Genomic DNA, 26,020 nt, shown 5'->3' on the forward strand with positions numbered 1-26,020 from the left:
ATTTCCTTTTAGCACGTGTATCGTACGACGTTTTTCAGTACAGATGGCCCTCCGAAGTTTCGACCTGGCATATAATGAACCACTTCTCGCACTAGTGCGTAAAAAAAACACCATCTGTACTGAAAATATATTTTCACCACACCTACTGGTAAAAGCTCTCTTTGTTCGTCGAAAACAGATAACAAAATTGCATTTTACCTACATATCTTAACAGTGCTAGGCGCTGATCCCCGATTTTCTTTCTGTTTACGCTAGGTAGGTAGACGTTCATAGAGTATATTTATGCTAGCCGAAATTAATCAATATTTATAAGAGATTAAAGGATGAACGGAACCCGTTAGGTTCACTTATGTAGTCATTAAGGCATTCAGAAACACCAAATAGTACTTAAATGGTTAAGTTAAATCCAAGTCATTTACAAAACTCCAATCAAAAAAAATCTGATTGTCAATTTTAAAATTAAATCTCTTAGCACTTTATGTGTACCATTCATTAAAACTTTTGTACGTATCAGTGCCACCAACCTGTATGTAAATTAAATAAATCTAGCCCATTAATAAAGAATACATAGGTATTACAAATGTAGTCCATAGTTGTTTTTCAACGTATTTACTGGGAAAGGTGTTTTGTTTATCGTGCTTTTTCAGTCCAAATTAGTACTTTTGGTACACAAACTCATTGAAATACCATGACAAGTTCGTAAGTTTCCGTAAAAATACGAAGGAAATGCATTTCGCACTACATCTGTAATCTCATGCGTGTACATCCTACTGACTGGAGCTTTTATGTGCCAGAACAATAGTACATTACATCAGAGGCCGGGAAAATGAGGATTTCCGGCCAAGTGGGTATATACGGCCGAGCGAGCGTGCGAGCGAGGCCGGAATAGGCATACGAGGCCGGGATCCGTTTTCACGCCGAGGCATGTATAGTGCTTTTCTCAAACATACAATGAAATAAAAAAAAAATGCTCTAAAGGACAATATTTTATAAAAAAAAAGTTACTTTGCAGGCAAAAAATAATATGAAATCCCTTTACAGTCCTCTCGAGTTGTTGCGCCCAAAAAGCGATACTTCCCAGCCCATTTTAAGGAACGTAAAGACAATATTTCATTGCATGTTTGAGAAAAAATACTTGCCTAATTATATTTGGTTCGTATTTCGTTTAATTTTAATGATTCGCGGACTCAGCAACAAACTCGCACTTTCGCAAAACTGAAAATATTTACCCATTTATTGGCATTCAATTGTAGTATGGGAAATCCATTGTCAGTAGAAAAAGCCCTAAGATCTAAATTTGCATGGAGGATTTATGCCTTCATTTTTCTCATTTTCCGCCTTTTTCTGCTGAGATGTGGTTTTGTCAGACTGTAAATGTCGGTATACCTCCAGTAGGCTTACTCTAGCTGTGTTAGAACTTTATACTTAAGGTATTCAAATGTTACTAAATCTCTTTACTGGTCTGATTCTTAAATAAAATAAAAATTAGGTACCTAAACTAATTTAAGAAAAAACCACCCTGCGACCTTAATAGGCTATACGTAGGTACACCTACACGAAAAAATAAACTTAACGTACCCGACACTTTATATGGGTTTTTGCCTATCGTAGATTAATTGAGTTTGTTCTTTCGAGATACATTCTCAATCACTTCATCTAACTCCTATCGTAACTTCTCAATTTATTCGTGACGTTCCAAGGGTTAGGGCTGCAACAGATATTCGGTAGCTATTCGCTATCGGCCACCTTGCCAATGCTCTCTACAGATGCTACACCTATTTACATAAGAAGTACGCAATAATAATAATCGCAAAACCGGAAATTATCGGAAACTATTACGGCCTCTGTGCTGTTGGCTTCGGCCCCACTCATGCCTCCCAAAGGTCCGGGACCCCATGGTCCCGAGATATGGAAAAGACAAACAAATAATAATAATCGCAAAACCGGAAATTATCGGAAACTATTTGTGCTGTTGGGCATAATGAATATTTTATTTCTTTAATCCGACTACATTCACTAGTTTAGCTCAACAAAAATCAAACTTTGACGTACGTTGTGTTTTGTTGGTGTATAGTTTTTAATTGTACGGTCAGCTACATAAATATATTTACACTTGTAAATAAGTTTCGATATGTATAGATATTTATAGACGTTACTGTAGGAGTCGGTCGCTGAATGCCCTGCCGGGTAGTAAGTACACTACGTAGCACCGTATTAACCGCCATATAGTACTTCACCTACCCATGGAGCGTCACATTTTACTTCAAAGAAAAGTATAGCTTTTCGTGCAATACACTGAATGTAGCTACTATAAACGCAATTACAAATATTTATTTTCTCGATTGTTGTTTAGCGTAGTAGGGAAGTACAGCATCAAAACATTCATCAATTCGTTTTGGTACTATCTTAGCCTCTTTCCTGTCATATAATGTTAAAAGCGTTTTAATTAATTCTTGAACCTTTTTCCAGACATGGAAATCATAACGACATTAATGACTTTAATTATATTCGTCAATAGAATTTCAAGTTTGTATTCCAATTTATGATTCATATTAGATTGTTCCTTTGAGAAATATCACTTTTCTTTCATTTGGTACAGTAAACTGGCTTCATTGGAATAAATATAAAAAATCCAAATAGGATGTAATTAGAAAACGTTGTCAACTACGGCCTGTAAAAAGGTTGTTTGGTCAATAATAAACGTTGCACGATTCGTTAGAGAAGCCCTTATTTTTGACTCGTTTAACTTACCGCGTGCTGTGTTCATTGTCACCTTTCGTCTTCCTGGGTCAACTCAAAACATTATGTTCGTGGATAAGCCAAATCGTCTCTGAACAGCCAAAGTAACATTTAATTCGATTACCGCCAAACTAGTTATATCATAGTGTTCAATTATACATATGTAACGTAATACTGTCGTGTATGCACGAAGCAATTTTAGGTCTGTAGTGGTAAGGGGTTGGGTTGTCGACCCACACTGTTAGTGCAATAACAATTGGTATTATTAATAATAGTTAGATTATAAGCCTTTCGACTTTTCGATTGAATGTGTACAATCCAAATAGACTGTAATATTTCCAATTCATTAAATTATGACTTGTTTAACATTTTGCATAATTTCGGTTATTGTTTGGAAATATTAGAATGTTACTCCTTTATGAATTTATTATTATTATGTATACATATATATCATGGTCTACATGTATTTACATCGATGTAAGTGTGTGGCATCCCTGCAATACAAGATTCCTCTTTTAAAAGTGGAGTATAGTTAAAAAAATAAACTAATTAAACTTAAATTGTGTTTTAATGATTATATATTATTTATAATTTGATTATGTTTAAACCTAAATTTTATAAAGCTATGCTGCCAGGATTATATGTAAGTCAAGTGGCTTCTTCTTCGGCATGTTTTTATCTTTATTTCGTTACAATAGTATTAAGTACAATTCTGTTATGTTAATTTGTAGAAATGCAAGCACAAATATTTGTGTATCGAAGTCTAGTCTAAGGACCCACCTTGTCGCTTACAATAAGCCCGTTTGCTTGTATCTCCAAACGTACGAGTAAAGCCGACAAAACGGCCTTATGGCAAGCGACAAAGTGGGATGTTTTGCTGGGCACCGACTCATACGTTACTTTCAGTAAATTGTACTTCATCAAGTGCAGATATTTATTTTATTTGCATATTTAACGTGATTTGACATGATTTATTTATTTACATGACATGATATTATTAGGTGACCGCTTCACCATACAAAACGTACTCATAGTATTTCATTGATTGTATACGGATAAACGGATAATGTCAGAATTGTGAAGGTTGTCCGTTGATATAATTAAGTTTCTTTAAATATCTAGTAATGTAATGCATAGTGTTGAATTAAATATATCAAAATTAGATTTTACAACTGCAAACATAAATTGGTCTACGAGTGGTTTTAAAATTATATAATGACCAATGATCTCTATTATAATCTATCGCAAAGTTATTTGGATAGATATTAAAATTATGAATCACTGTAAAATAAATTAGAACTAAACAATTAAAGGTGCCAACATTTAGACACAAATGTATCTTACGGCGACATCTCTATTTAATTTATATGGTTTTACTTTATGTTATGTTTTAAAGACATTTTATTTATTATTACATATTTGAAAATGACACCGATATATAATAGATATTTGGTTCGCCCGCATGAAGGTGCCGTGTAGCCCTGCTGTAACACGAGTAAACTTTTATCGGCCAATTTATCAGTATTTGTTTTTGTCTAAGCAAGTGTCATGCTTTCTGCTTCTCTCGTATTGTTTTAAAAAGGCATGATGTACGTACGCGTATTGCACTAATGTAGACAGGTGGGATAATGACTTATATGAAATAACATTAAAGTATGTATATCCAGATGAATGTTCGCTGGAGGAAGAGAAGACGGTGTCCTCGGCGAGCCTGTGCATGTCTCCGTCGACCACGAGCGAGATCTCTCCGCTGTGCGCGTCCACGCCGGTGGCGGACGGCGCGTGCGCGGCCGCGGACCCGCGCCCGCGCACGCGCCCGCCGCGCGGCCCCGACCACCTCGACAACGCGCCCCTCACCGACGCAATCAATGGGAACGGTGCGTATCAACATCAACCAATCATACGCAACAGAAAACTGTTAAGTTACTCGTACAATACAATTTTGTGAACGTTAAAAGGCGTTAACGCGTGACTGACTTATCCTATAATTTATCTAGTTAAACCTGAATTTGGAATGGTTTAAGTTACTTTGTAAGCACTTTTTACAGTTTTTATTGAGATGGAAAGTTGGAAACAGCCTTTAAAGAAACATGAGCAGCTTACTAATATATACAAAAATGTGTGGAAAGTGTGTTATAACTTGTAAGTGCAAGTGTAAACTGCTTAATTAATCATTTGTTAAATTATTTTAGCTAACCTGGTTTCCGAATCAACAAGTATGGACGTCCTAAGCGGCGGTGAAAGTGACGCAGGCGATACGCTCAATAGAAGAAATAATAATAACAGGTACACTTATTCTCAGAGTTCAGACCGATTTTAGAAAGATTTCAGTTATGGTTTTTACTATACGACCTTAATAGTCTGCAGCATATGCGGTTCTCCATACATTTGTATGTACGCTTTCATTTAAAACGAACAACTAAATTGCTATACACGGTGCCTGTGACCATTGCGAGAGATTTCAACCACGCATTTCTGAGGCCAAAAAGAAAGAAAAAAAATACAGATGAACAAATTTTGTCAAAAAAATGATTTTTTTTTGTATAATTTTTTAATGTATTTTCACATAAAAAGTAAATGTTTTTCATAAAACTGGCATTTGTATAACATGCACCGCACGCCCTGCCACGCTGCACGCCCAATATGAGCGCGCACTCAGGCCTTACACATAGATAGATTTTTCATCCATCAGCCAATTTCTAGCCACATATTTTTATTGACGTTGTCAGTATTTGGACGCGCTTGAGCAACAGCACGCTGCGGGAGGGCGCGGCCGGCGACACGCAGCGGCGGCGCGGCGGCGACGTCACCTTCTTCATCGCGCGCGAGCTGCTCATGACTGAACGCACCTACAAGCGGGACCTGGAGCTCGTCACTGTGGTATGTAACGACGCTCCAATATGCACAGTATAAGAATAGGGTGCTATAGCCAAGTTCAAGTTATAGCCGCCACGTTTTTATGCAATTTTTGGCAGTTCTCCGCAGCTTCAAGTTTGGCGTATTCCTTAATCACGAGCTCTATAGAATCTAATAGAAAAAAATATATATATATTTCTTGTAGAGTATTGTCTCTCGTTTGTAACCTTTTATATATCACCCTTGATACACAATGTATTGGTACACAAGTTTGAATAAGTTGTAGTTTGTATCGTGTATGTGTAGGCATGGTCGGCGCGGGTATCAGAGCTGGGCGGTGCGGGGGCCGGCGCTGGGGGCGGTGAGGCGGCGGCCGACGTGGTGGCGGCGCTGGCGCGGCCGTGCCTGGCGCTCGAGCCGCTGGCGCTGGCGCAGGGCGGGCTGCTGGCGCGGCTGGAGCGCGCCCTCGCCGCGCGCGCCTCCGACTCCGCCAACATTACAGGTACTATTCATATAGATACAGCCATTGTACAGTGTGCACACATGAAATAGGAAAAGGTTTGATTCAGTAGTCAAGTTTTGACGTTGTCATTCTAGGAGTTATTTTTTGAATTTCAAATACCGATTTACTGAACTTATCTGGTTTGACCGCTTACCGCTCAATATGCCACTATATCATTATTATGTAAAATAGATGTTGTTTCTTAGACAATAAGAATAGGCTAGTTTTCCTATACTTAAAATAAAATATCTTATGCAGTGCACGAAATAAAACATCACATCATTAGGAGAAAAATAAGGATAGTAGTTATGTTTAAACATAATTTCTATTTAATAAGTCAAAGAGAAAGATATATAGTAAATGAATTGACCGTGACGTCACCCCTCAGTATTTCATAGTACCTATTTCCATTTAGCAAATCGTTTTGACAGTTCTTAAAAAGAAGCTGATTTGACTAGTAGGAAACTAGCCTATTGTAATAAGCGCGATTTAGAAGCTTCAATATTCAGACTTGAATAATTGTGTGACAAATTACAGCACTGGATACAATCTAGCACAGTAATTCTACATCTAGTTATGTAATATATAGTGTGGCTGATGAAATGACTAATGAGCGAGCGAATCAGGATTTATTATAGAGTTAATAAAATGTTGTGTTCTACAGATGGTGAAGAACCAGAGTACAAAAAGATTGCTGAGCTGTTGTGCGACTACTTAACTAATACTTATGACGTAAGTTTATAGGCTAAACTATTTTGATAATTTTGATATACAAACGAGATTTATCAATAATTTACGTAGCTTTACACAATTTACACAGATTTTGTAACTTTAAATTCTACGATACCAAATTATATACCTAATCTTTGGTGATAAAGCATATGCACAAGTAAAAAGCCAAATAGAAGATATAAACGTGAAAACGAATAATCGGTAGGGCTGGCTCATTCCTAGACCAAAGAATCGGAATTGCCATACAGCGAGGAAATGTAGCCAATGAGACTGGCTAGCAGTGGCGGCTGGTGAAAATTTCTGCTAGGCAACACTGAGCAAAAAGAAACCAACCTTAACAATAGGTACTTTACTAATAATCAATTTTAGGTAAGCCGGTGGGAATCGGCTTGTATGGACTAGCCGCTGCTGCTAGCCAGTCTCATGGGGTTTCTTATGGGACGTACTTGGGGGAGTTTTTTTATATTTAGTATTTTTAGTTACTTTATTTTGATGGGTTTTAGATTAAAATTTAGTTTATAATTGTGTCATTTAACTTCAAACTTGGGTAAATCCATTCTGCTTTAAGGTTGAATATACATATAAAAAATATAATATGACCCGAAAGATAATCAACCTTATAGCAGAATGGATTTACCCAGTTTTGAACTTTAGCGGCACAATTATACGTAGTTTTAATTACTTATTTGTTTGTTAATATGGTTTATTTATTAATTCTCAAATAAGTACTCATTAGTATAAATAGAATGTAAGGTAATATTTGCAGGCGTACGCGATGTACACGGAGCGCAGCGGCGCGCTGGTGGGCGTGGTGGAGAGCGTGCGGCGGCGCAGCGGCGCGGCGGCGCGCGCGGCGCAGGTCTTCGAGGCCGCCGCGCCGCTGCCGCTCGCCTGCCTGCTGCTGCGCCCGCTGCACCGCCTGCTCTACTACGCCACCATCGCCGACGGTACAGTTTTTTTTTACCCAAGGGGAATCCATTAGAGCCCATTTAGACGGTACGAGAACTCGCATACGAGTTTTATTACATTGCGGTATTGACAGCTGTGCAAAATTGTATGTAACTTAAAGAGCCCGCAATGTAACTAAAATCGCATGCGAGTTTGCACGCCGTCTAAATCAGGCCTTTAGGATGCCACTGGCCCGGGAGAGCCAGTGGGTATGTCCGACGCCCACGGACTGAACCCCTTGGGGTGTTCCGACGCTCGCTTTTTGCGGATTTCGGGCACTCGGTTGTAGGCCAACGTTTTCCCTGCGGGCCCGTCGTTTCAGACTATTGTGATAGCCTACTCCGCTGAAGGCACCTTGGAACACTGGAGGGCCTACCAGCTCAGAACCTCTTCAAGCGAGTGATGGGACTCCCGACCCAACACCCGCAGGTTCCCCGTAGGGTGTCGGCATTCTGCCTGCGTAGGCTCTTCGCCGCCTGCCCAGCCTTCTGCGGTACCCTATCCTAATCTCTGCCTACACACAGGGAGCGGTACGCGAGTTACTAGTCACACACGCAACAGACGAACATATGTAGATATAGTGCGAAAAGCTTTTCCTTCGCATTTGAAAGTAATATATAATAAATCTGCAACTGATTGAAATAGCATGACACGTTCGTAAGTTTCCGTAGAAATACGAAGGAAAAGCTTTTCGCATTACGACCAGGGGCGGCTCTCTCCGCGATTCTAACGCCGCGCTACAAGTACATACCAACGGCCGCTTATCATCCGTCATTTCCATACCTAATACCTTTCACTTTCATATCATTGTTAATCGTTCTGAGGAAGACCTAGGACAGTCTGGAATACAAATATTTGACCGGTATTAAAGACACCGCTACACTCTAGAACGGCAAAGAGTAGAGAAAACTTTCGCATGATGATCGCCGATATTTTATAGGATACGGCACTATAAGAAGAAGAAGAGTTGAATGTATATGTACTCGTATTGCAGAAATAACAGAAGTGGGGTCGTTGACGACCGGCGAGAAGGCGTCGGGCGCGGGGCGCGCGCGCGCGGCGCTGGAGGTGGCGGCGCGGCTGGCGCGCGCGGCCGCCCGCCAGCTGCGCCACGTCGAGAACCACGCCGCGCTCTGCCAGCTGCAGCGGGACATCGTCGGTCAGTCACTACTCGCTACTCCTCTTACTGATAAACAACGTGGACAAATTATCAGAATAATTTTTAAGAAAAAAAAAACCGCCTTCCTTTGGGGTTCTGGTGATAAATACTTTCAAATGTTGGATTATGTTATCAATTCGTCTGTATATTTTTTAATGTTTGTTATTCGATATCTCCGTCATTTCTGAACCAATTTTGAAATCTGGATGATTCTGAAGTACTTACAGATGAGAATGATTATCAGAACGGAACTCTAACCAGGGGCGGCTCACTCTTCATCAGCAGTTCCACTGCACCAAATGTCACTGTTCTGGACGTAAGTGCATGCTGTTCTTATAAAAATACCAAAGTCACTATAAGTGTGCCGTTCAGATTTGAGGAGTTCCGTTCTGACCATCGTCAGCAATTCCACTGCACCAAATATCACTGTTCTGGACGTAAGTGCATGCTGTTCTTATAAAAATACCAAAGTCACTATAAGTGTGCCGTTCAGATTTGAGGAGTTCCATTCTGACCATCATCAGGAGTTCCACTGCACCAAATGTCACTGTTCCGTACGTAAATGCATGCTGTTCCTTTAAAAACACAAAAATCACCATATGTATGCCTTTCAGATTTGAGGAGTTCCCTCGATTTCTCCAGGATCCCATCATCAGAACTGGGTTCTGAGAAAAATGGGACCAATCTATATGCATATACATTCAATCAAAAAAAAATTTTCAAAATCGGTCTAGTAACGACGGAGATATCGAGGAACAAACATTTAAAAAAAAAAAAAAAAACATACAGACAACTTGATAACCCCTTCCTTTGAGATTTGGAAGGCGGTTAAAAAAGCACACTGAATAAGCCATAGGGCCATTTTTTTCAAAGTTGTTCACACCACTTTTTTTTTAAATTTGGATTTTTTTATGTGGTTTTTACTCAGAATCGCGAGCTCTTTCAGAACAATCCTAATAGGAGAAAAAAAGTGTCCCAAGGTTTTTTCCCATCCCGTTACCATTTTTAGGGTTCCGTAGTCAACTAGGAACCCTTATAGTTTCGCCATGTCTGTCTGTCCGTCCGTCCGTCCGTCCGTCCGTCCGTCCGTCCGTCCGCGGATAATCTCAGTAACCGTTAGCACTAGAAAGCTGAAATTTGGTACCAATATGTATATCAATCACGCCAACAAAGTGCAAAAATAAAAAATGAAAAAAAATGTTTCATTAGGGTACCCCCCGTACATGTAAAGTGGGGGCTGATTTTTTTTTTCATTCCAACCCCAACGTGTGATATATTGTTGGATAGGTATTAAAAAATGAATAAGGGTTTGCTAAGATCGTTTTTTGATAATATTAATATTTTCGGAAATAATCGCTCCTAAAGGAAAAAAAAAGTGCGTCCCCCCCCCTCTAACTTTTGAACCATATGTTTAAAAAATATGAAAAAAATCACAAAAGTAGAACTTTATAAATACTTTCTAGGAAAATTGTTTTGAACTCGATAGGTTCAGTGGTTTTTGAGAAAAATACGGAAAACTACGGAACCCTACACTGAGCTTTGCCCGACACGCTCTTGGCCGGTTTTTTTCATACATTTTGTGTGGCGCTAACGGAATGGAATGTTTGAAAAATGTATGGAAATCTTGGGACATTTTTTTTTTCCTATCAGGATCGAAAGAGCTCGCGATTCTGAGTATGAATTGCGTAAAAAATACCCAAGTTACAAAAAAAAGAGGGGTGGACAACTTTGAAAAAAAAATGGCCCATTAAGTCTAAGAAGAGAAATCGTACCTCGAAAACACCACCAAAAATATGCTCGATTAGATGGAGCCACACTTTTAGTTGATACTCGGTTAAATGGCAACAATGATTAATTAATTTAATTATTCATAAATGTTTACACATATTACTAAAAGATGTGGATTTTTAATTTCTATCTTTATTGTTTATACGTAACTGTTGACATTTGAATCAATGTTAAATAATTTGTATACAGGTTACGACAAACTTTTAGTCGCCGAACGCGAATTTATTCGCATGGGATGTGTCTACAAGCACTCTTCAAAGGGTTTGCAGCAGCGGATGCTATTCTTGGTAAGTAGGCAGTCAGTGTTTGAAGTCACATATTAGACTAATAAATACTATTGTGATGTGCGATATATTTCAAAAATTAGATCTGCAATGTTTTGCACCAAGGTCTTATGTTAAAACAATAACACCCTCCGGTCTGTTCTAGTGAATAATAACCCCACCTGCTGTCGATGGTCCTAGGTTCGAATCACGGAAAGGGCATTAATTCATGCGATTAACACATATATTTGTTCACAGACAATGTGTAGTATGTATATGTATCGTAGTCTTGAGTACCCACAACGCAAACCAACATACGCTTATCGTAGGGCTTAGTCAATCTGTGTAATAATAAACATGAAATAACGGTCATATCATATTATATAAAGAAAAACTATCGGCCTAAGGCCGATATTCCACTATCATAGAAATACAGTATGCCTCTCTTTTTCTCCAACGAGGAGAAAAAGGTCATGACATTGGAGAAAAAGGGAGGCATACAGACCTATGATCATATGTATATGTTAAACATAACATATGATAATAGAAATATGATCATAGGCAACATGCCGTCCTTTTCTTCACGTTGGAGAAAAAAGGGAGGCATACAGACATTTTGATAATGTACTTTCGGCCTCATAATGTGGTATAATATTTATTTATTATTTGGTGATTGATCAGCTGAGCGACGTGGCGGTGCTGGCGTCCAAGTCGGGCAGCGCGGCGTTCCGCGCGCACTGCGCGCTGCCGCTGCGCGCGCTGCGGCTGGCGCGCGCGCCGCTGCCGCACTCCTTCACGCTGTGCGCCGCCGACGCCGCCGACGACGAGCCTGACACCGACCAGCGGCCTGCAGGTACATATGTCGACTGTTCTTTAACTACGTGTACGAGTAGTGATCACAAGATGAGATCGGGCCTAAACGTGATTGACAAGGTTCTGAAAAACGCCCATCATTTAAAAAGGAATACCCTGTTTTGCACAAAATGTATGCCCTATAACGGCCCTAGACTGAACCATTCAGACTCCATACATGGATTCTAAATTATGGTTATTATTTCAAAATGACCGACATTCTTCGGAGACATGGTGATTGGTTGATTGTTGATAGCTGTGATAACTACAGGCGTTACTAAATATCATTATAACACAACACGGGCCTTAATTACGTAATATAAGTTTTAAAAACTTACCTCCGACGTTTCGGAGACGGCTGCGTTGCACGTTGTCCCCGAGGCAAACATCTAAAGGCTAAAGATCAAAATGTAATTGCCCTAATTTTTCGAAGTATGTACTTGCACATGATTTTATTTATTAGCGTGAACTAGAATGTGTGCTTTTTTATTCCAGATGACAGTATAAACCTGATGCTAAGTACGAGCAACGAAGTTGAGTTTGACGGCTGGTATGCGGCGCTCGAGGCGGCCATAGAGCGCGCGCAGGAGCTCCCCGGCGATGTCGATACCGAGCTCACACCCTATGAACAAGACACAGGTACACATATTATCCTTGACTCCGAAACGTTTGATTACTTTTAATGTACCCATAGTTAATAGATTCATTGGATAAATGATGTCAATGTGTGTTGTTTCTGACCCTGAAAGTAATGTATCTCGGGCAGGTTTGGAGAGCGGCGGCGCGGGCGTGGGCGGCGGCGCGCTGACGCACGTGTGCTGGCACCGCGTCACTTCGCTCACGCGCGAACATCTGCACACCGCCATGAGGGTAAACAAACTACTTACGTGAACGTTTGAATTAATAATCCATACTAATATTATAAATGGGAGTGTGCGTGTGTGTTTGTTTGTTTGTCCGTCTTTCACGGCAAAACGGAGCGATGAATTGACGTGATTTTTTTAACTAGAGATAGTTGAAGAGATGGAGAGTGACATAGGCTACTTTTTGGCTTCCCTTAAATGGGGGGTGGACATTAGCATTCCGCAATTTTCGAATTTAACGCGAGCGAAGCCGCGAGCAAATCCTAGTTTCTTATAAAGAAGTCACACCTCCACGGCTCTCAAACTTTTATCACCACGCATAGGGAATTATGTATTTTAACTGTAAGGTCAGTGTGGGGAAGACCGTCTACCCGGAAATACCGTCTATTGACTATAACTTTTGTGTTTATATATCTACGCCTCTCACACCTCCGGAGGTATAGCAGTTTTTCATCCTTAATCCATTGGTCTTCAATACATATCCCTAGGACGAACACTAGTTAACAATAAACTTGATTCGCGTTTCGAACTCGAACATCGAGTTCAACATGGTTCCGCAAAAAATTAAAATAAAATAGAAGCAGTCGGAATATTTGTATATCGTGTATGTAACGTAGTTATTTAATAACCGTTATTTCTGACTAGTACTATTATTCTACTCAAAACGCGCTCAATTTCTAGTTCTGAAATATGTAACTTAGAAATTGTGCCTAGTCAGAAAGTCCGGCATAAAAGAGAAAGGCAAGACCGGCATATGATAAACAAGGAGTTGCCAACCTTTTTTAGGCTTTATTGGAAATAAGTCGAGTGTAAACAATATCAATATATAGGTACGTTTTTGGCTTATGATAGTTGTACCGTTTTTGATTTTAACTTCGAAATACAGTTTTGATAATGATTCGTATGGTGTTACTAAAATCATTCGAAAGTACTAAGTAAAAATAAAATATATGTGACATGGAGCCTATTGCATAACAATTTACAACTCATATTACAAGCGGTAGTCCCCCTCCAATTCATTTTATAAGAAAGAGAGTTCCGCTTGTAATACAAGTTGTAAATTGTTATGCAATAGGCCCATGGTTGTGAAGAATGATAAGAGGTGAACAGAAGTAAGCCTACACTGCATTATGTATCATCATATTTAAGTTGGTAAAATTATCATAAGCTCTACCCGTTTTTTATTATTTTTGTTTAAGTATATGTAGATTGTGCAACATGCGGCGACAAATATTTCAAAAAAGGTTTCAAGTTGGTCATTATTTTTATAATCAGCATTACCCAACAGGGACCGTATGGGTACCCTTTAAAACGGTTTTGACACTTTTGACCGACTATTTTACGGCTACTCGACCGTTAATTGACATTGCTGGCTGTCACTTTGACAAAAAGTCGTCATGGGTGTCGTCAAATATGTTTTCAGGGGTGCTGATTTCTAAATTAATGACCAATTTAGAATTTGACTTTGCTGACTGTCACTTTGACACAAAATTCGCCATGGGTGTCATCAATAGGTTTTCGGGGGTGGTAGCTCAGGTAGGTGGTAACTCTGGTAGTATCCTATTACCTTTTATATCAATATATAGGTACGTTTTTGGCTTATGATAGTTGTACCGTTTTTGATTTTAACTTCGAAATACAGTTTTGATAATGATTCGTATGGTGTTACTAAAATCATTCGAAAGTACTAAGTAAAAATAAAATATATGTGACATGGAGCCTATTGCATAACAATTTACAACTCATATTACAGGTCAATTCACAAGAGCTGGCACGAATGGAACGAACGAAACTTTGATTGTGTGAGTGACACCTGTATTGGTATACAGTCGTAACTGTCAAGAGCCACCATTTTATTGGTTAATCTGTCACACACATGCATATTTTCATTCAAACATTCGTTCCATTCATGCCAGCTCTAGTGAATTGACCTGTACAAGCGGTAGTCCCCCTCCAATTCATTTTATAAGAAAGAGAGTTCCGCTTGTAATACAAGTTGTAAATTGTTATGCAATAGGCCCATGGTTGTGAAGAATGATAAGAGGTGAACAGAAGTAAGCCTACACTGCATTATGTATCATCATATTTAAGTTGGTAAAATTATCATAAGCTCTACCCGTTTTTTATTATTTTTGTTTAAGTATATGTAGATTGTGCAACATGCGGCGACAAATATTTCAAAAAAGGTTTCAAGTTGGTCATTATTTTTATAATCAGCATTACCCAACAGGGACCGTATGGGTACCCTTTAAAACGGTTTTGACACTTTTGACCGACTATTTTACGGCTACTCGACCGTTAATTGACATTGCTGGCTGTCACTTTGACAAAAAGTCGTCATGGGTGTCGTCAAATATGTTTTCAGGGGTGCTGATTTCTAAATTAATGACCAATTTAGAATTTGACTTTGCTGACTGTCACTTTGACACAAAATTCGCCATGGGTGTCATCAATAGGTTTTCGGGGGTGGTAGCTCAGGTAGGTGGTAACTCTGGTAGTATCCTATTACCTTTTCTTAATAAAAAAGTTTCAAAAACCGATAAGTAGTTGGATTTATATGAGCCTATTGTATCGCAGGTATTCGTTGGAAAAACAGTATTACAGTACCTATTATGCAATATCTGGACCGGAAAAGAAAAGGTTATGAACCCCATCTACGGGACTTATGCCGGTCTTGCCTTATAAATAGAAAAATGCTTATATGTTCAAAATTTCAACGTTATTTTATTAATTATCTAGCACATTCTGCCCTGTTATTACGTAAAGTAACAATGATCATGATTTTGTAACCTAGTCTCATATGAAATTACGCGACAACAAGCACTAGACGGTCTTTCTGTATTCATCGCGGGAGGACGGTCAACCCGCCGAGCCTTATAAAATGTGATTTTTATGACTTAAAAGTACCTTATTCTACCAAAATATTATAAAAGCTTTGTAAAATATAATATTTGCTATCTCATAGGACCATGCGCATTACGCCAGACTACATTAATTATAGAGTTTTATCCACTCAAACTTTATTTCAAATAAACTATGCCGGTCTTGCCCGCACTGACCTTAATGCATATGATACATTCTTAACCGTTTGTTGTAATGAAAGTATTTTGTATTGTTTAGAGTCAAATGTCTGGGTACCTGCTGCGCAAGTTCAAGAACTCGCACGGCTGGCAGAAGCTGTGGGTGGTGTTCGCCGCGTTCACGTTGTTCTTCTACAAGAGCTGGCACGACGAAGCCCCGCTCGCCTCCTTGCCGCTGCTCGGGTACGTTTCACACATTCTGCATACAACACATGGCGCATTGCATTGTATCAACACACTCCAGCCATGTGAAACTTTGTGTTAACCCTAAATCCATAGCGGCAACACAGATGACATTTAATGAAATCGGATTTCACCTTTTTTTACTTCGTAATTAATATTAGAATTAGACGGAAACGTGGTTACTTATAACAATGCAGACAGGGATTTCTGAGTAAAATTTTGACTACATTTTTAATTGTCTTAGAAGACCTGTTGATACACGTAGATAATAAAATGTATTATGTACTATTTGCGTTTCAGGTACACCGTTGGGGCCCCGTCAGAAAAAGACGCCATTTTCAAGGATTTCGTTTTCAAGCTGCAATTTAAAAATCATGTTTACTTCTTCAGGGCCGATAGTCAGTTTACTTACAACAGGTAAGGCCGCTGAAAATACGGCACCCTCGTTCAGTTTTAAACTTATTAAAAATCTACATTCATCATAAATACATTTGAGGTATTTTCGAATGTAAATTATTTATTTATATGTTTTAAAAAATTTGACAAAACTGAAGAAAATGCCGGTTTGACATCTAAACCGTCTATAATAAAGCACACTTCTAAAATTCTGTAACAACTTTGAGTCTGTGACATATTTTATAGAATTTACCCAAATGTCTAGAATTCAATGTAACTTTAAATATGTACTGACTCCACTATTAGCTAATGTTTGTTACAATATGACAATAACTCACTGTGTTATTTTTTGACAGTTGGAATGATGTTCTGAAAACAGCGATGGTGCAGCAATCATAAAGAAGCATCACTAGAACGCCAAACATAGAAGTATGAATAAAAAGGAGCAAAGGATACCGGTGCCATACATGAATTACACGACTTATCTAACTTAAGGTATATTAAATATTTACTATTATGGTTGTTAATTTAGATGTCGAACTTCGATGTCACAAGTAAACTGCCCGGGTCTCCAAATAAAATAGGTGCTAAAAAGTGATATGATAATAGCCACAGATAGGGTTAAACGCTTTGTAGTGACGTTCTTAAACAAGTAGAACTCTTCAGTGAAGTCTGTGTCGGCAACGCCATGAGAGTGATTATCTATGAATTTAAGCTATTTATTCAATTATTATAATTATTTATAGGGAAGTAAATAAATGATCAGCCGGTTTTAAAAGTGATCTGCAAAAAAAATCTGCCATATAATCATTTGGGCAGCATACAAATAATATGCCGGCAATAAATAAAAATCGAGCTACAACTCGTGTTCAGCAAATAGGTAATTTACAAACGGTCAACGTGAATAATCAATATTCATCTGCATTTCTGCTAAGTTATCGGCTTAATAAATAGTTGATTTGGTTGATAATTATTTGGTCAGCAACATTTAAGAAATGGTCGGCAGAAAAAAAAATCGTTATGCAGTGTAATTATGCGGTTTGCATATTAAAGGAACGATCATCTGATAAAATAAGTTGGGTTACGTTTCATTTGAAAAATCGGCAAAATGGCGTGCGGAGCGAAATTAGCCCACATGAAACGATCAGCCAATTGTGCGCGAGCATTTCATTCGATGTTTAGTAACATTAGTAACAGCAGAAGTAATTAATGGTTGATCTCCGTCGGTCTAGAAAGCAAAATTACCGCTTTTTATTATATTAATATAGGTGTAGGTTAGGCTCGTTAGGTATCAAATGGCTGAAGGCCAATCTACACAGCATAGGAGCCCCGCGGAAGCGGGGCTCCGTCGACATCGCTTTAAAATTAAGATTAAACGGAAAAAATATTGTACGCATTTTTCGTTCCAGACCGTTTGTGATATAGACTAATAGCTATTTTGCGTTCTAGACCATCTGAGATCGACCCATATACAGCGCCACGTGTTGTAAAATAAGGAAATAATTCGACCAAAATGCCGCTAATCAATCGGATCAAAACATTTTTTAGCTTATCAAACTTTGCGAATCAGGTAAACTGTAATCCAAAATGGAATAATTCGCTTACCTACTGTTTGCTTGACAAAATGTGATTAATGGTAATCACTTACTGCTGCCCAAATAATTATTTTTCCGACCAAATGAATTTAGTGCAGCTCAGCGTGACAATAAATGCAAACCCGTTTTGAAATACTTGCTAACTTTAATTTGCAAATCAAAATCTTTTTTTGAAGATCAGTTAAATAACACCCTTGTTTATATTCATTTTAGGAATTAAATGTTGGTTTTAGGTTTTACTTGCCAAAATGTACATAGGTCTCTGATAAAAACCACGCCATTAATGATTAATGGAATTAATATAATTGCTACTTTATTTGTGATTAATGATTATATTTGGTTTTTTGACAAATTATGTGGTGTAGTTTATACATAATACCCGAGGAATATTTTACAACAATAACGATGATTGCATTGTATAATAATAATAATTAAAAAAACAGAAACGTAAACAAAATGGTGTCAGAACTGATAATTAAGTAACTGGTGCTAGGATGAATAAAACTACGAATTAAGACCTTTCCTGCGAATGAATCCGGAAGTGACTTCAAGCTAGGCGTGCTCGCTGTTCGAAGCGTGCGTCGCCCTGGGAGCGCATGTCATCGTTATTTAGAAGCACTTAAGATCACTTTACGCCGCAGTGCCTTTAAGGATTTACTCGCTATTGAGCAGCCCCTCAGGGTTGTTCTTGCCATTCCCAAAATATACGTCGGCTGTGTTTGTAACGTTAACATTAGGTGGTTTGTAATTATTTGTTCATAAGTTATGATATGGATCATAACTTTCTAGATACATAGCTAAGTGCGTATATTTTTTATACAATAATGCGTGGTACGGTACGTCACAAGTATTACTATAAGATTAAGTGAAGTAAATGATAATTAGGAGTTATATAGAGGTAAGTAGGCCACATGTGAAATCTTCACAAGCTATGTTAGTAAGAGTGAGTTTGTAAGCATTGAAGTAATCAGCATTCACAGAGTGTAATTTATGACAGCGGAATAAATGCATAAGGCGTAATTGTTCTGCGCTACAGTACTAGTGTAATAAAACGAATCTACATATATATATATATATTTAAATAACATGATATCGAAATAATGATATTAATTTAATATTTTTTTATTGATATACAAATGATAAGCGAGCCATAATGTAAATATATCAGGAAGGCGGTACTTTCTTTTTGTCAATCTGTAAATATGAACGAAATAATTAGAAATAAAGGATTTTAAATTATTCAATTTTTCATTGCTACACTTTAACGCCCTTATTCATAAACGCACTCTAAAGTTATCAAGTCGATAAAGTTCGTTTGTCCCTTTCCGACGACGAATTGAAACGACCACGACCAGTGAAACATCTATTGCATTGTCGGAAATGGAGAGTAGCATAATGTTAACCTCATTAACCTTTCCGCCGCCATTGACTTGATATGAAGTCAGAACATTTCGTGCCCGACACGCCACGACTGGACTTACCTTACCAAGACCAAAGAGGATCGAATATATGTCTTTGTCAAGTCAAGACTTGCCAAGTTGGAAAATTCAAAGTAAAACCAATTAACAAGAAGTTGACAGTTATTTACGTGCAATTTGTCGCAAGGCTAGTGGAGTGGGTAACAATTTTAGGCTACTTGCCTCCTAGTCAAATCAGCTTCTTTTTAAGAACTGTCAAAACGAATTTGAACGACTTGCTAATATGGAATTTATATGAAATCGAATTGAATGACGTCACGGTCAACTTAGTTACTTTATATATTTCTACCTGACTTATTAAATAGAAATTGGATTCAAAAATAACTTCTGTCCATGTTTTTCATATAATTATCTGATGCCTTATTTCGTGCATGGTAAAAAACATTTTATTTTAACTACAGTCAAGTTCCCTATTGTTAATAAATACGCCACGAGTAAGAGTAGGTGTAAAGGCGGCCTAACATGTTAAATATACATATAAATAATAATTTGCCACACACTATTGTTTCATTAGTATAATTTCCACTTTGTACAATGATTGTCAATGATTCATTTTCTTTTACTTAGCCATTATGTTCTACCCAAGAAGTACACTGTCTAGTATCGTGTCATGACTTTAATTAGATAGTAACAAGGATTGACAGTAATTATGGTATTTAGTACTTATCAATTAAATAATACAGCTGACATTAATTAATGTCAAGTAAGTGTATTAATACACTTTTATAAAATACCATATTGATATTTAATTTTAGTATTTTGGGTAGGTACTTACAAGTAAAAATAGGTAGTACCTTACCTACTTAATGTATAATATACATAATATTGTGTAAATTCAATACGGGTAAAATTTATCTCTGTCAATCATTAATATCTTAATTGCGACCTATTAATAAAAAAGTAGTTCATGTGCTCTGCCTACCCCTTTATGGGATACAGGCTTGATTATATGTATGTTATATGTATATGTAATAAAAAAAAACAAGTAGAAGCATTTAAGAAACAAAATTAGGTACGTAATACTATTGTCCCGGAGCTGTAAGTTCACATTTTTGACACATGACAGCGTCCACAAAACGTAAACTTGCGCGATCTAATGAAATTTTAAATAAAATCCTGTAATTTAAAAAATCAAACAATATATCGCTTACTTTAAACATAATCTAACACATGGCACATTTTTGTGGATCTTCGTTAGTGAGTATTTTACGATATTAATTTATCACGCAGGATTCACTTATTATGTCATTTATCATTCATTTTTATTTTTAAACTAGTCCTGTGGCAGAGTCTGTCATTTCGATTCAAATGACATTTCAGTAAGTTGATAGAAATCGTATATTTGTTTAAGCGCCTCCTTGTACATATGCTCTAATCGATTCAACCAATTTGTAAATAATCGCTAGATTTGGCAAACGATACGTCTTAGCCACATCGCAACATACTTCAAAACAAATATGTCAAAAATGTGAATTTACAGCTCAGGCACAATACATGATTAGAAGGAACCCAAAGCTCGTATCTCGTGTGTTGCTTTACATTACATTTGAATTATTTTGTGTGGTATATTTTTCATTGTACCTATTTTTATTGAACATTTTTACTTCTTAGGACTTATACTAGACAACGGCATCTGTTCATTTTATCATACACCGTGTTTCACTTAACACTAAAAACCTGAAAACAGTTTGTTCAGAATCGAGAGTAGAATCGATTGAGCTATATCTTGATGGGGGTAATATTTTTATTTAAATTAGTATTATTAGTTATTTTTTACGTGCCCATTCTATTGTACTCGTAATACAACATTGTGTATATCGCATTGCTAGAGGTCGGTTACCTTTTTTCAGTATTTAGGGGTATTAATACTGGCCGGTTACTTGGATGATTATTTTTTCCGCTACTAGTTTGACGTTGTTTGTCAGTTTAATCTTAATGTTTATCATAAGTCATAACAAATTGAACTCGTACCTAATTACAACCTTGTCATTTTGAATATTGAGTTTATTTGCTTACTGCTATTACCTGTCCAATTTGAAGTTTACTGTGACAAAGCTTTAAGTGTTTTACAGTGACATCTTAGCTGTCTATTGGTAAACCTTATGTCGTTGCAGTAACGTACACAAATAAATAGTCTTATGGTTTATGATGGTAGTTAGCAATTATTTTATTGAGTGTAGAGCTAAAAGTCAAGTAGAGCTGTACAGAAAATTAAAAATTCAATCAAAAAAAAAGTAACGATCAGATTAAAAGATGAATACTCTAGATGAGTTTAAAAAAATAAAAATCAGTTGGGGTGTATATCTGATATATCCTATCGTATTTACTATCACAGTAATAGCAGGGGAGCTATCATTCATTGCTAAATGACTAGTTACTCGAGAGTCGTACAGACCTATTAGATTATATTATGTAGAAAAAATGTATAACTAAAATGTATTTAGCCAGTCGGCAAGCGTCTACAATCTAAAAAACACGAGTAATCCTATCACATATAAAATAAAAATTTGTTTATTAAAAGAAATGACAAAATTGTACAACTACGAGGGACGTTCAAAAAGTAATGAGAATGGATATGTTCCTGTATCTTGATTTAATTTTTCTTAACTTGTCCATGTAGCAGTACTCATTAAAGTGAAAATGCATAATTCAAATTTTTACTACTTTCATTTCTTTTTTTTCTTTGATATGTAAATAATTGACACAAGGTGGGGGATGAAAATTTTCAGTAAAATAAGAGCATGTTTTCATGAATATTTGACATGTCGTGAGTTCATTTCTGACATGAATATCAAAAATAATCATACTTTAAATTAAAGCTGGGTTTATCCTTTGTTAGTAACAGCAATAAAAAAAGTTCGTATAGATACATTTTCAAACGGTATGGTATCCAAAAAAAATATAGGTGCTGTTTTGGGTCATGTTCACGATTTTTACAGATTATCACGAAAATTGAGAATATAGATTGGAAACAAAATTACGTTAGTATTAAAGAAGAACATACAATCATTTTAATATTAAAAAAATGATTAGTTACAATAAGAACATTTTAAACAAACAAATAATAATGTTTTTGGCCTTCAAAATGACAGTCGACAGGGCCGAACCCTCAAATTGCCGAGGGTGCTGCTCAAGTTAGTGTATTTAAAGCTACAAGTGACATACCTCTAATATTGAAGGCAATATAAGGATCATTAATATTTTATACCCGACCTTTAAATAAAATTGTAATATAATCGCTACTCTGAAGTATAATGAAGTGAAGTGCTTACTGACATGGTATTTAGACTATCGTTAAGATTTTAATTTTTAAAGGGGGCAAAAAAATAATAATTGAAAAAATTAAATATGTAAATAAATCACAAAAGAGTTACTTTTAATTATAAAAATATAAGGATACTTACATTCTTATGTTTTAATACTCATTATCATTACTTATTGAACGCCCCTCGTATATCCGTGGTCTCACACTAGGCGAGGCTCGGTTTTTCCTTTTTGAGTTATGGAACCCTAAAAACCAGTCAAGTGCGAGTCGGACTCGCCCACCGAGGGTTCCGTATCCGTGCAACCTTTCAATAGTTAAAATATTGTCATGTTTCTCATATAACTTTAATGACTTGACTAGAAGTAGGTAAAGCGCCATCTCTCGGTGAATTCGCTAACTAATTTGCGCGACCTGTATAGTATGCTGGTTTTTCACGGATAATTCTTTATAATTTTAACCGATTTCGACAGTTTTTACTTTTTTGAAAGATATTTTTTTACGTAAAATGTATTAATTTGAAGTACGATTATACATCCACAAGAGTGATTAAATTGAAAGTTATAATCTGAAGTTTTTTATTTAAAAAAAACCAAATTACGGGTTGGAACGGTATTTTCTTTTACATTTTCCTTCATAATTATTTTTTTTCTCCACTACAAAAAAAAATAAATATAAAAAATAGGTAGTTTTGACATCTACTCTTTCTAACGATACCCCACTTGACATAGTAACTTGACATTTACAATTTGCGCCCCTTTCATTCTGGCCATTTTCTATAATTAATTTTAAAACATAATACTTTCAACTTGTAGAGGTTAACAATGTTCATAACTACTCCAAATTTCAAATCGATAGCATAAGTAGTTCTCGAGATATTTAGTAATGTGACAGACAGACAGACGGCCAGAGCGGCACCATACGGGTTCCTGTTGTACCTTTTTGGTACGGAACCCTAAAGAAAAGTTATTTGTTAAATTTACAAGGTACGTAAAATTCGTCCAGTCAGTTACGGAAGGAGGGTAGATAATTAGAAACAAAAAATTACTCGAGCGAGTGAGATATTCAAAGGGGACGTTAAATTGGCCCAACAAAAGTGTCCGCACAAGCACATGAGGTAACTTTGCTAAAGGTAGTGCTCAGTTTCCTAGTATTTTAGGAAACCTTAGTTCAGGAAATGCTGAATTACGCTAATAACTTGGGACTAATGGACAGAATGAAAATAATTGAAATTTGTACCCCCGTGTGGTGACGGGCTAATAATTTCCATCACCCCTTTTTCTCCCGTGGAAGTCGACTGAGATTTGGTTACATTCACCACCTGTCACTGAAATATCTCAATATCGGAATGCTCTGCCTACCCCTTTTGAAAATACAGGCGTTAATTTATGAATGTACTTAGTAGCCGAGAGAAAAAAAAACATTTCATGTGGATTAATAAGGGATTAACCTAAATTCGGATTTCGGATATTGATTCTGTGTCAAGTGTCAACCACCTACCCTACTCGTAACTGTCTATCTATCGTCTATTGTTTTTAAATACCAAGTCTCTTTTGTTCGCAGGTAAACATAGTATTACCTTAATATTGTTTATAAAAAGTACAATTACATACAAACTATTAAAATAAAACTTAAAAATATGTAATTTTCCTTAAAAATAGCTATGGCTTAATGTGTAACATTAAAAATACATATAGGTAAACAATAAGTACTACTTGTGCAGATAACTTATCCTATACCTACATATTTAAAAAAAAAAACAAATAACTTATGACACCTAAATTATTGATAAGGGTATCTTCACCGTCGTTCATAAGTAATAAGTATAGAGTTAAAAAAAAGTACACTACGATACAAGTGCGTAAAAAAGAGCGTGTCGGGCCACGCTCAGTGTAGGGTTCCGTAGTTTTTCGTATTTTTCTCAAAAACTACTGAACGTATCAAGTTCAAAACAATTTTCCTAGAAAGTGTTTATAAAGTTTTACTTTTGTGATTTTTTTCATATTTTTTAAACATATGGTTCAAAAGTTAGAGGGGCGGAGGGGGGGACGCACTTTTTTTTTTAGGACTTTTCCTTTAGGAGCGATTATTTCCGAAAATATTAATATTATCAAAAAACGATCTTAGTAAACCCTTATTCATGTTTAAATACCTATCCAACAATATATCACACGTTGGGGTTGGTATGAAAAAAAATATCAGCCCCCACTTTACATGTAGGGGGGGTACCCTAATAAAACATTTTTTTTCCATTTTTTATTTTTGCACTTTGTTGGCGTGATTGATATACATATTGGTACCAAATTTCAGCTTTCTAGTGTTTACGGTTACTGAGATTATCCGCGGACGGACGGACGGACGGACGGACGGACGGACGGACGGACGGACGGACGGACGGACAGACAGACATGGCGAAACTATAAGGGTTCCTAGTTGACTACGGAACCCTAAAAAGGAAGTTCGAAGTAAAACGAGTGGAGATAAATTAAAACACGACCGAAGGGAGTGTTTTAAATCGATACGAGTTACGAATTTCCTTTCCGCACGAGTATCGTAATGTACCTTTTACATATTATGTCTTTGGTCGGCCGTAGGGAATTAGCGCTGCTTAGGTAAGTATACCTACTTATTATAAACAATAGAAGTTAATGCATTTTAAATTGACAGTTTCAACTCAAAAGAAAATAAGGGGCACTAAGAGTTTTGAACGCTACATGAAAAGCGTAACGTGAAAACAGGATGTCTGGTGCCTCGTTTGCCAAATTTAAATATCAGATAGGTTAGGTTGTTGACTACATTTGTGACGTAAAAAAAATTTTTGGTAAAAGGTCAATGTCGGGAAGACCGTCTATCTGGTCGCAGATGTAGGCCCATTGGGACCGCCGCCAGTTCGCCGTCGCAAACACGAATTCAACGTAATACTCCGAGTTGTACCATGTAACCTTACGTTTGCTTGTGCTTTAAAACGTTAATTATACATTGCGGCTACACAAGGAACATATTGTAAACAGTGTAGTGTTTTGCGCCGCAATGAACGGTGTACAAAACGATTCACTCAGTGAGACATTTTTCTCGGAAACGAGGCGAGGCGTTCCCGCTATTTATCGTTGTGTGCGTGCGCGATCGCGCTCGCTTATCGTTCGCATGTACACAACCATTGAAATGATGCGCGTGTATTGCGCAATAGGAGCGTCCAGCTACAAGTGTGTGTGGATTAGGTGTGTGCGTGCATTATCTTTACAATTACTGGTGCTTTGTGTGAGTTGCGCAGACCTTGCGACAGGCGTATTCTATACAAATCGCCCGGCATGACCTATCTCCCGA

The 26,020-nt window shown here is 37.1% G+C and overlaps 1 protein-coding gene across 5 annotated transcripts in view; it reads left to right on the forward strand.

The window, feature by feature from the left end:
• The window catches only part of LOC125240560 (FERM, ARHGEF and pleckstrin domain-containing protein 1), a 92,787-nt gene extending 73,131 nt beyond the window's left edge, over positions 1–19,656 (forward strand). For 3 of the 5 annotated variants that reach the window (XM_048148487.1, XM_048148488.1, XM_048148489.1), the window contains 14 exons: positions 4,407–4,616; positions 4,932–5,025; positions 5,469–5,619; positions 5,902–6,097; positions 6,762–6,829; positions 7,596–7,776; positions 8,772–8,936; positions 10,914–11,011; positions 11,669–11,840; positions 12,335–12,478; positions 12,606–12,709; positions 15,823–15,965; positions 16,266–16,382; positions 16,718–19,656. In XM_048148487.1, coding sequence (XP_048004444.1) covers positions 4,407–4,616; positions 4,932–5,025; positions 5,469–5,619; positions 5,902–6,097; positions 6,762–6,829; positions 7,596–7,776; positions 8,772–8,936; positions 10,914–11,011; positions 11,669–11,840; positions 12,335–12,478; positions 12,606–12,709; positions 15,823–15,965; positions 16,266–16,382; positions 16,718–16,760 — 1,886 coding nt within the window. In that variant the 3' untranslated portion in view covers positions 16,761–19,656. Of the gene's footprint in view, positions 1–4,406; positions 4,617–4,931; positions 5,026–5,468; positions 5,620–5,901; positions 6,098–6,761; positions 6,830–7,595; positions 7,777–8,771; positions 8,937–10,913; positions 11,012–11,668; positions 11,841–12,334; positions 12,479–12,605; positions 12,710–15,822; positions 15,966–16,265; positions 16,383–16,717 lie in introns of those variants that run through there. The other 2 variants (XM_048148490.1, XM_048148492.1) reach the window with 1 other exon arrangement.
• The last annotated feature ends 6,364 nt before the right edge of the window (positions 19,657–26,020 follow it).

The sequence above is a fragment of the Leguminivora glycinivorella genome, chromosome Z (genome assembly GCF_023078275.1).
Source record: "Leguminivora glycinivorella isolate SPB_JAAS2020 chromosome Z, LegGlyc_1.1, whole genome shotgun sequence".
Taxonomy (NCBI): domain Eukaryota; kingdom Metazoa; phylum Arthropoda; class Insecta; order Lepidoptera; family Tortricidae; genus Leguminivora; species Leguminivora glycinivorella.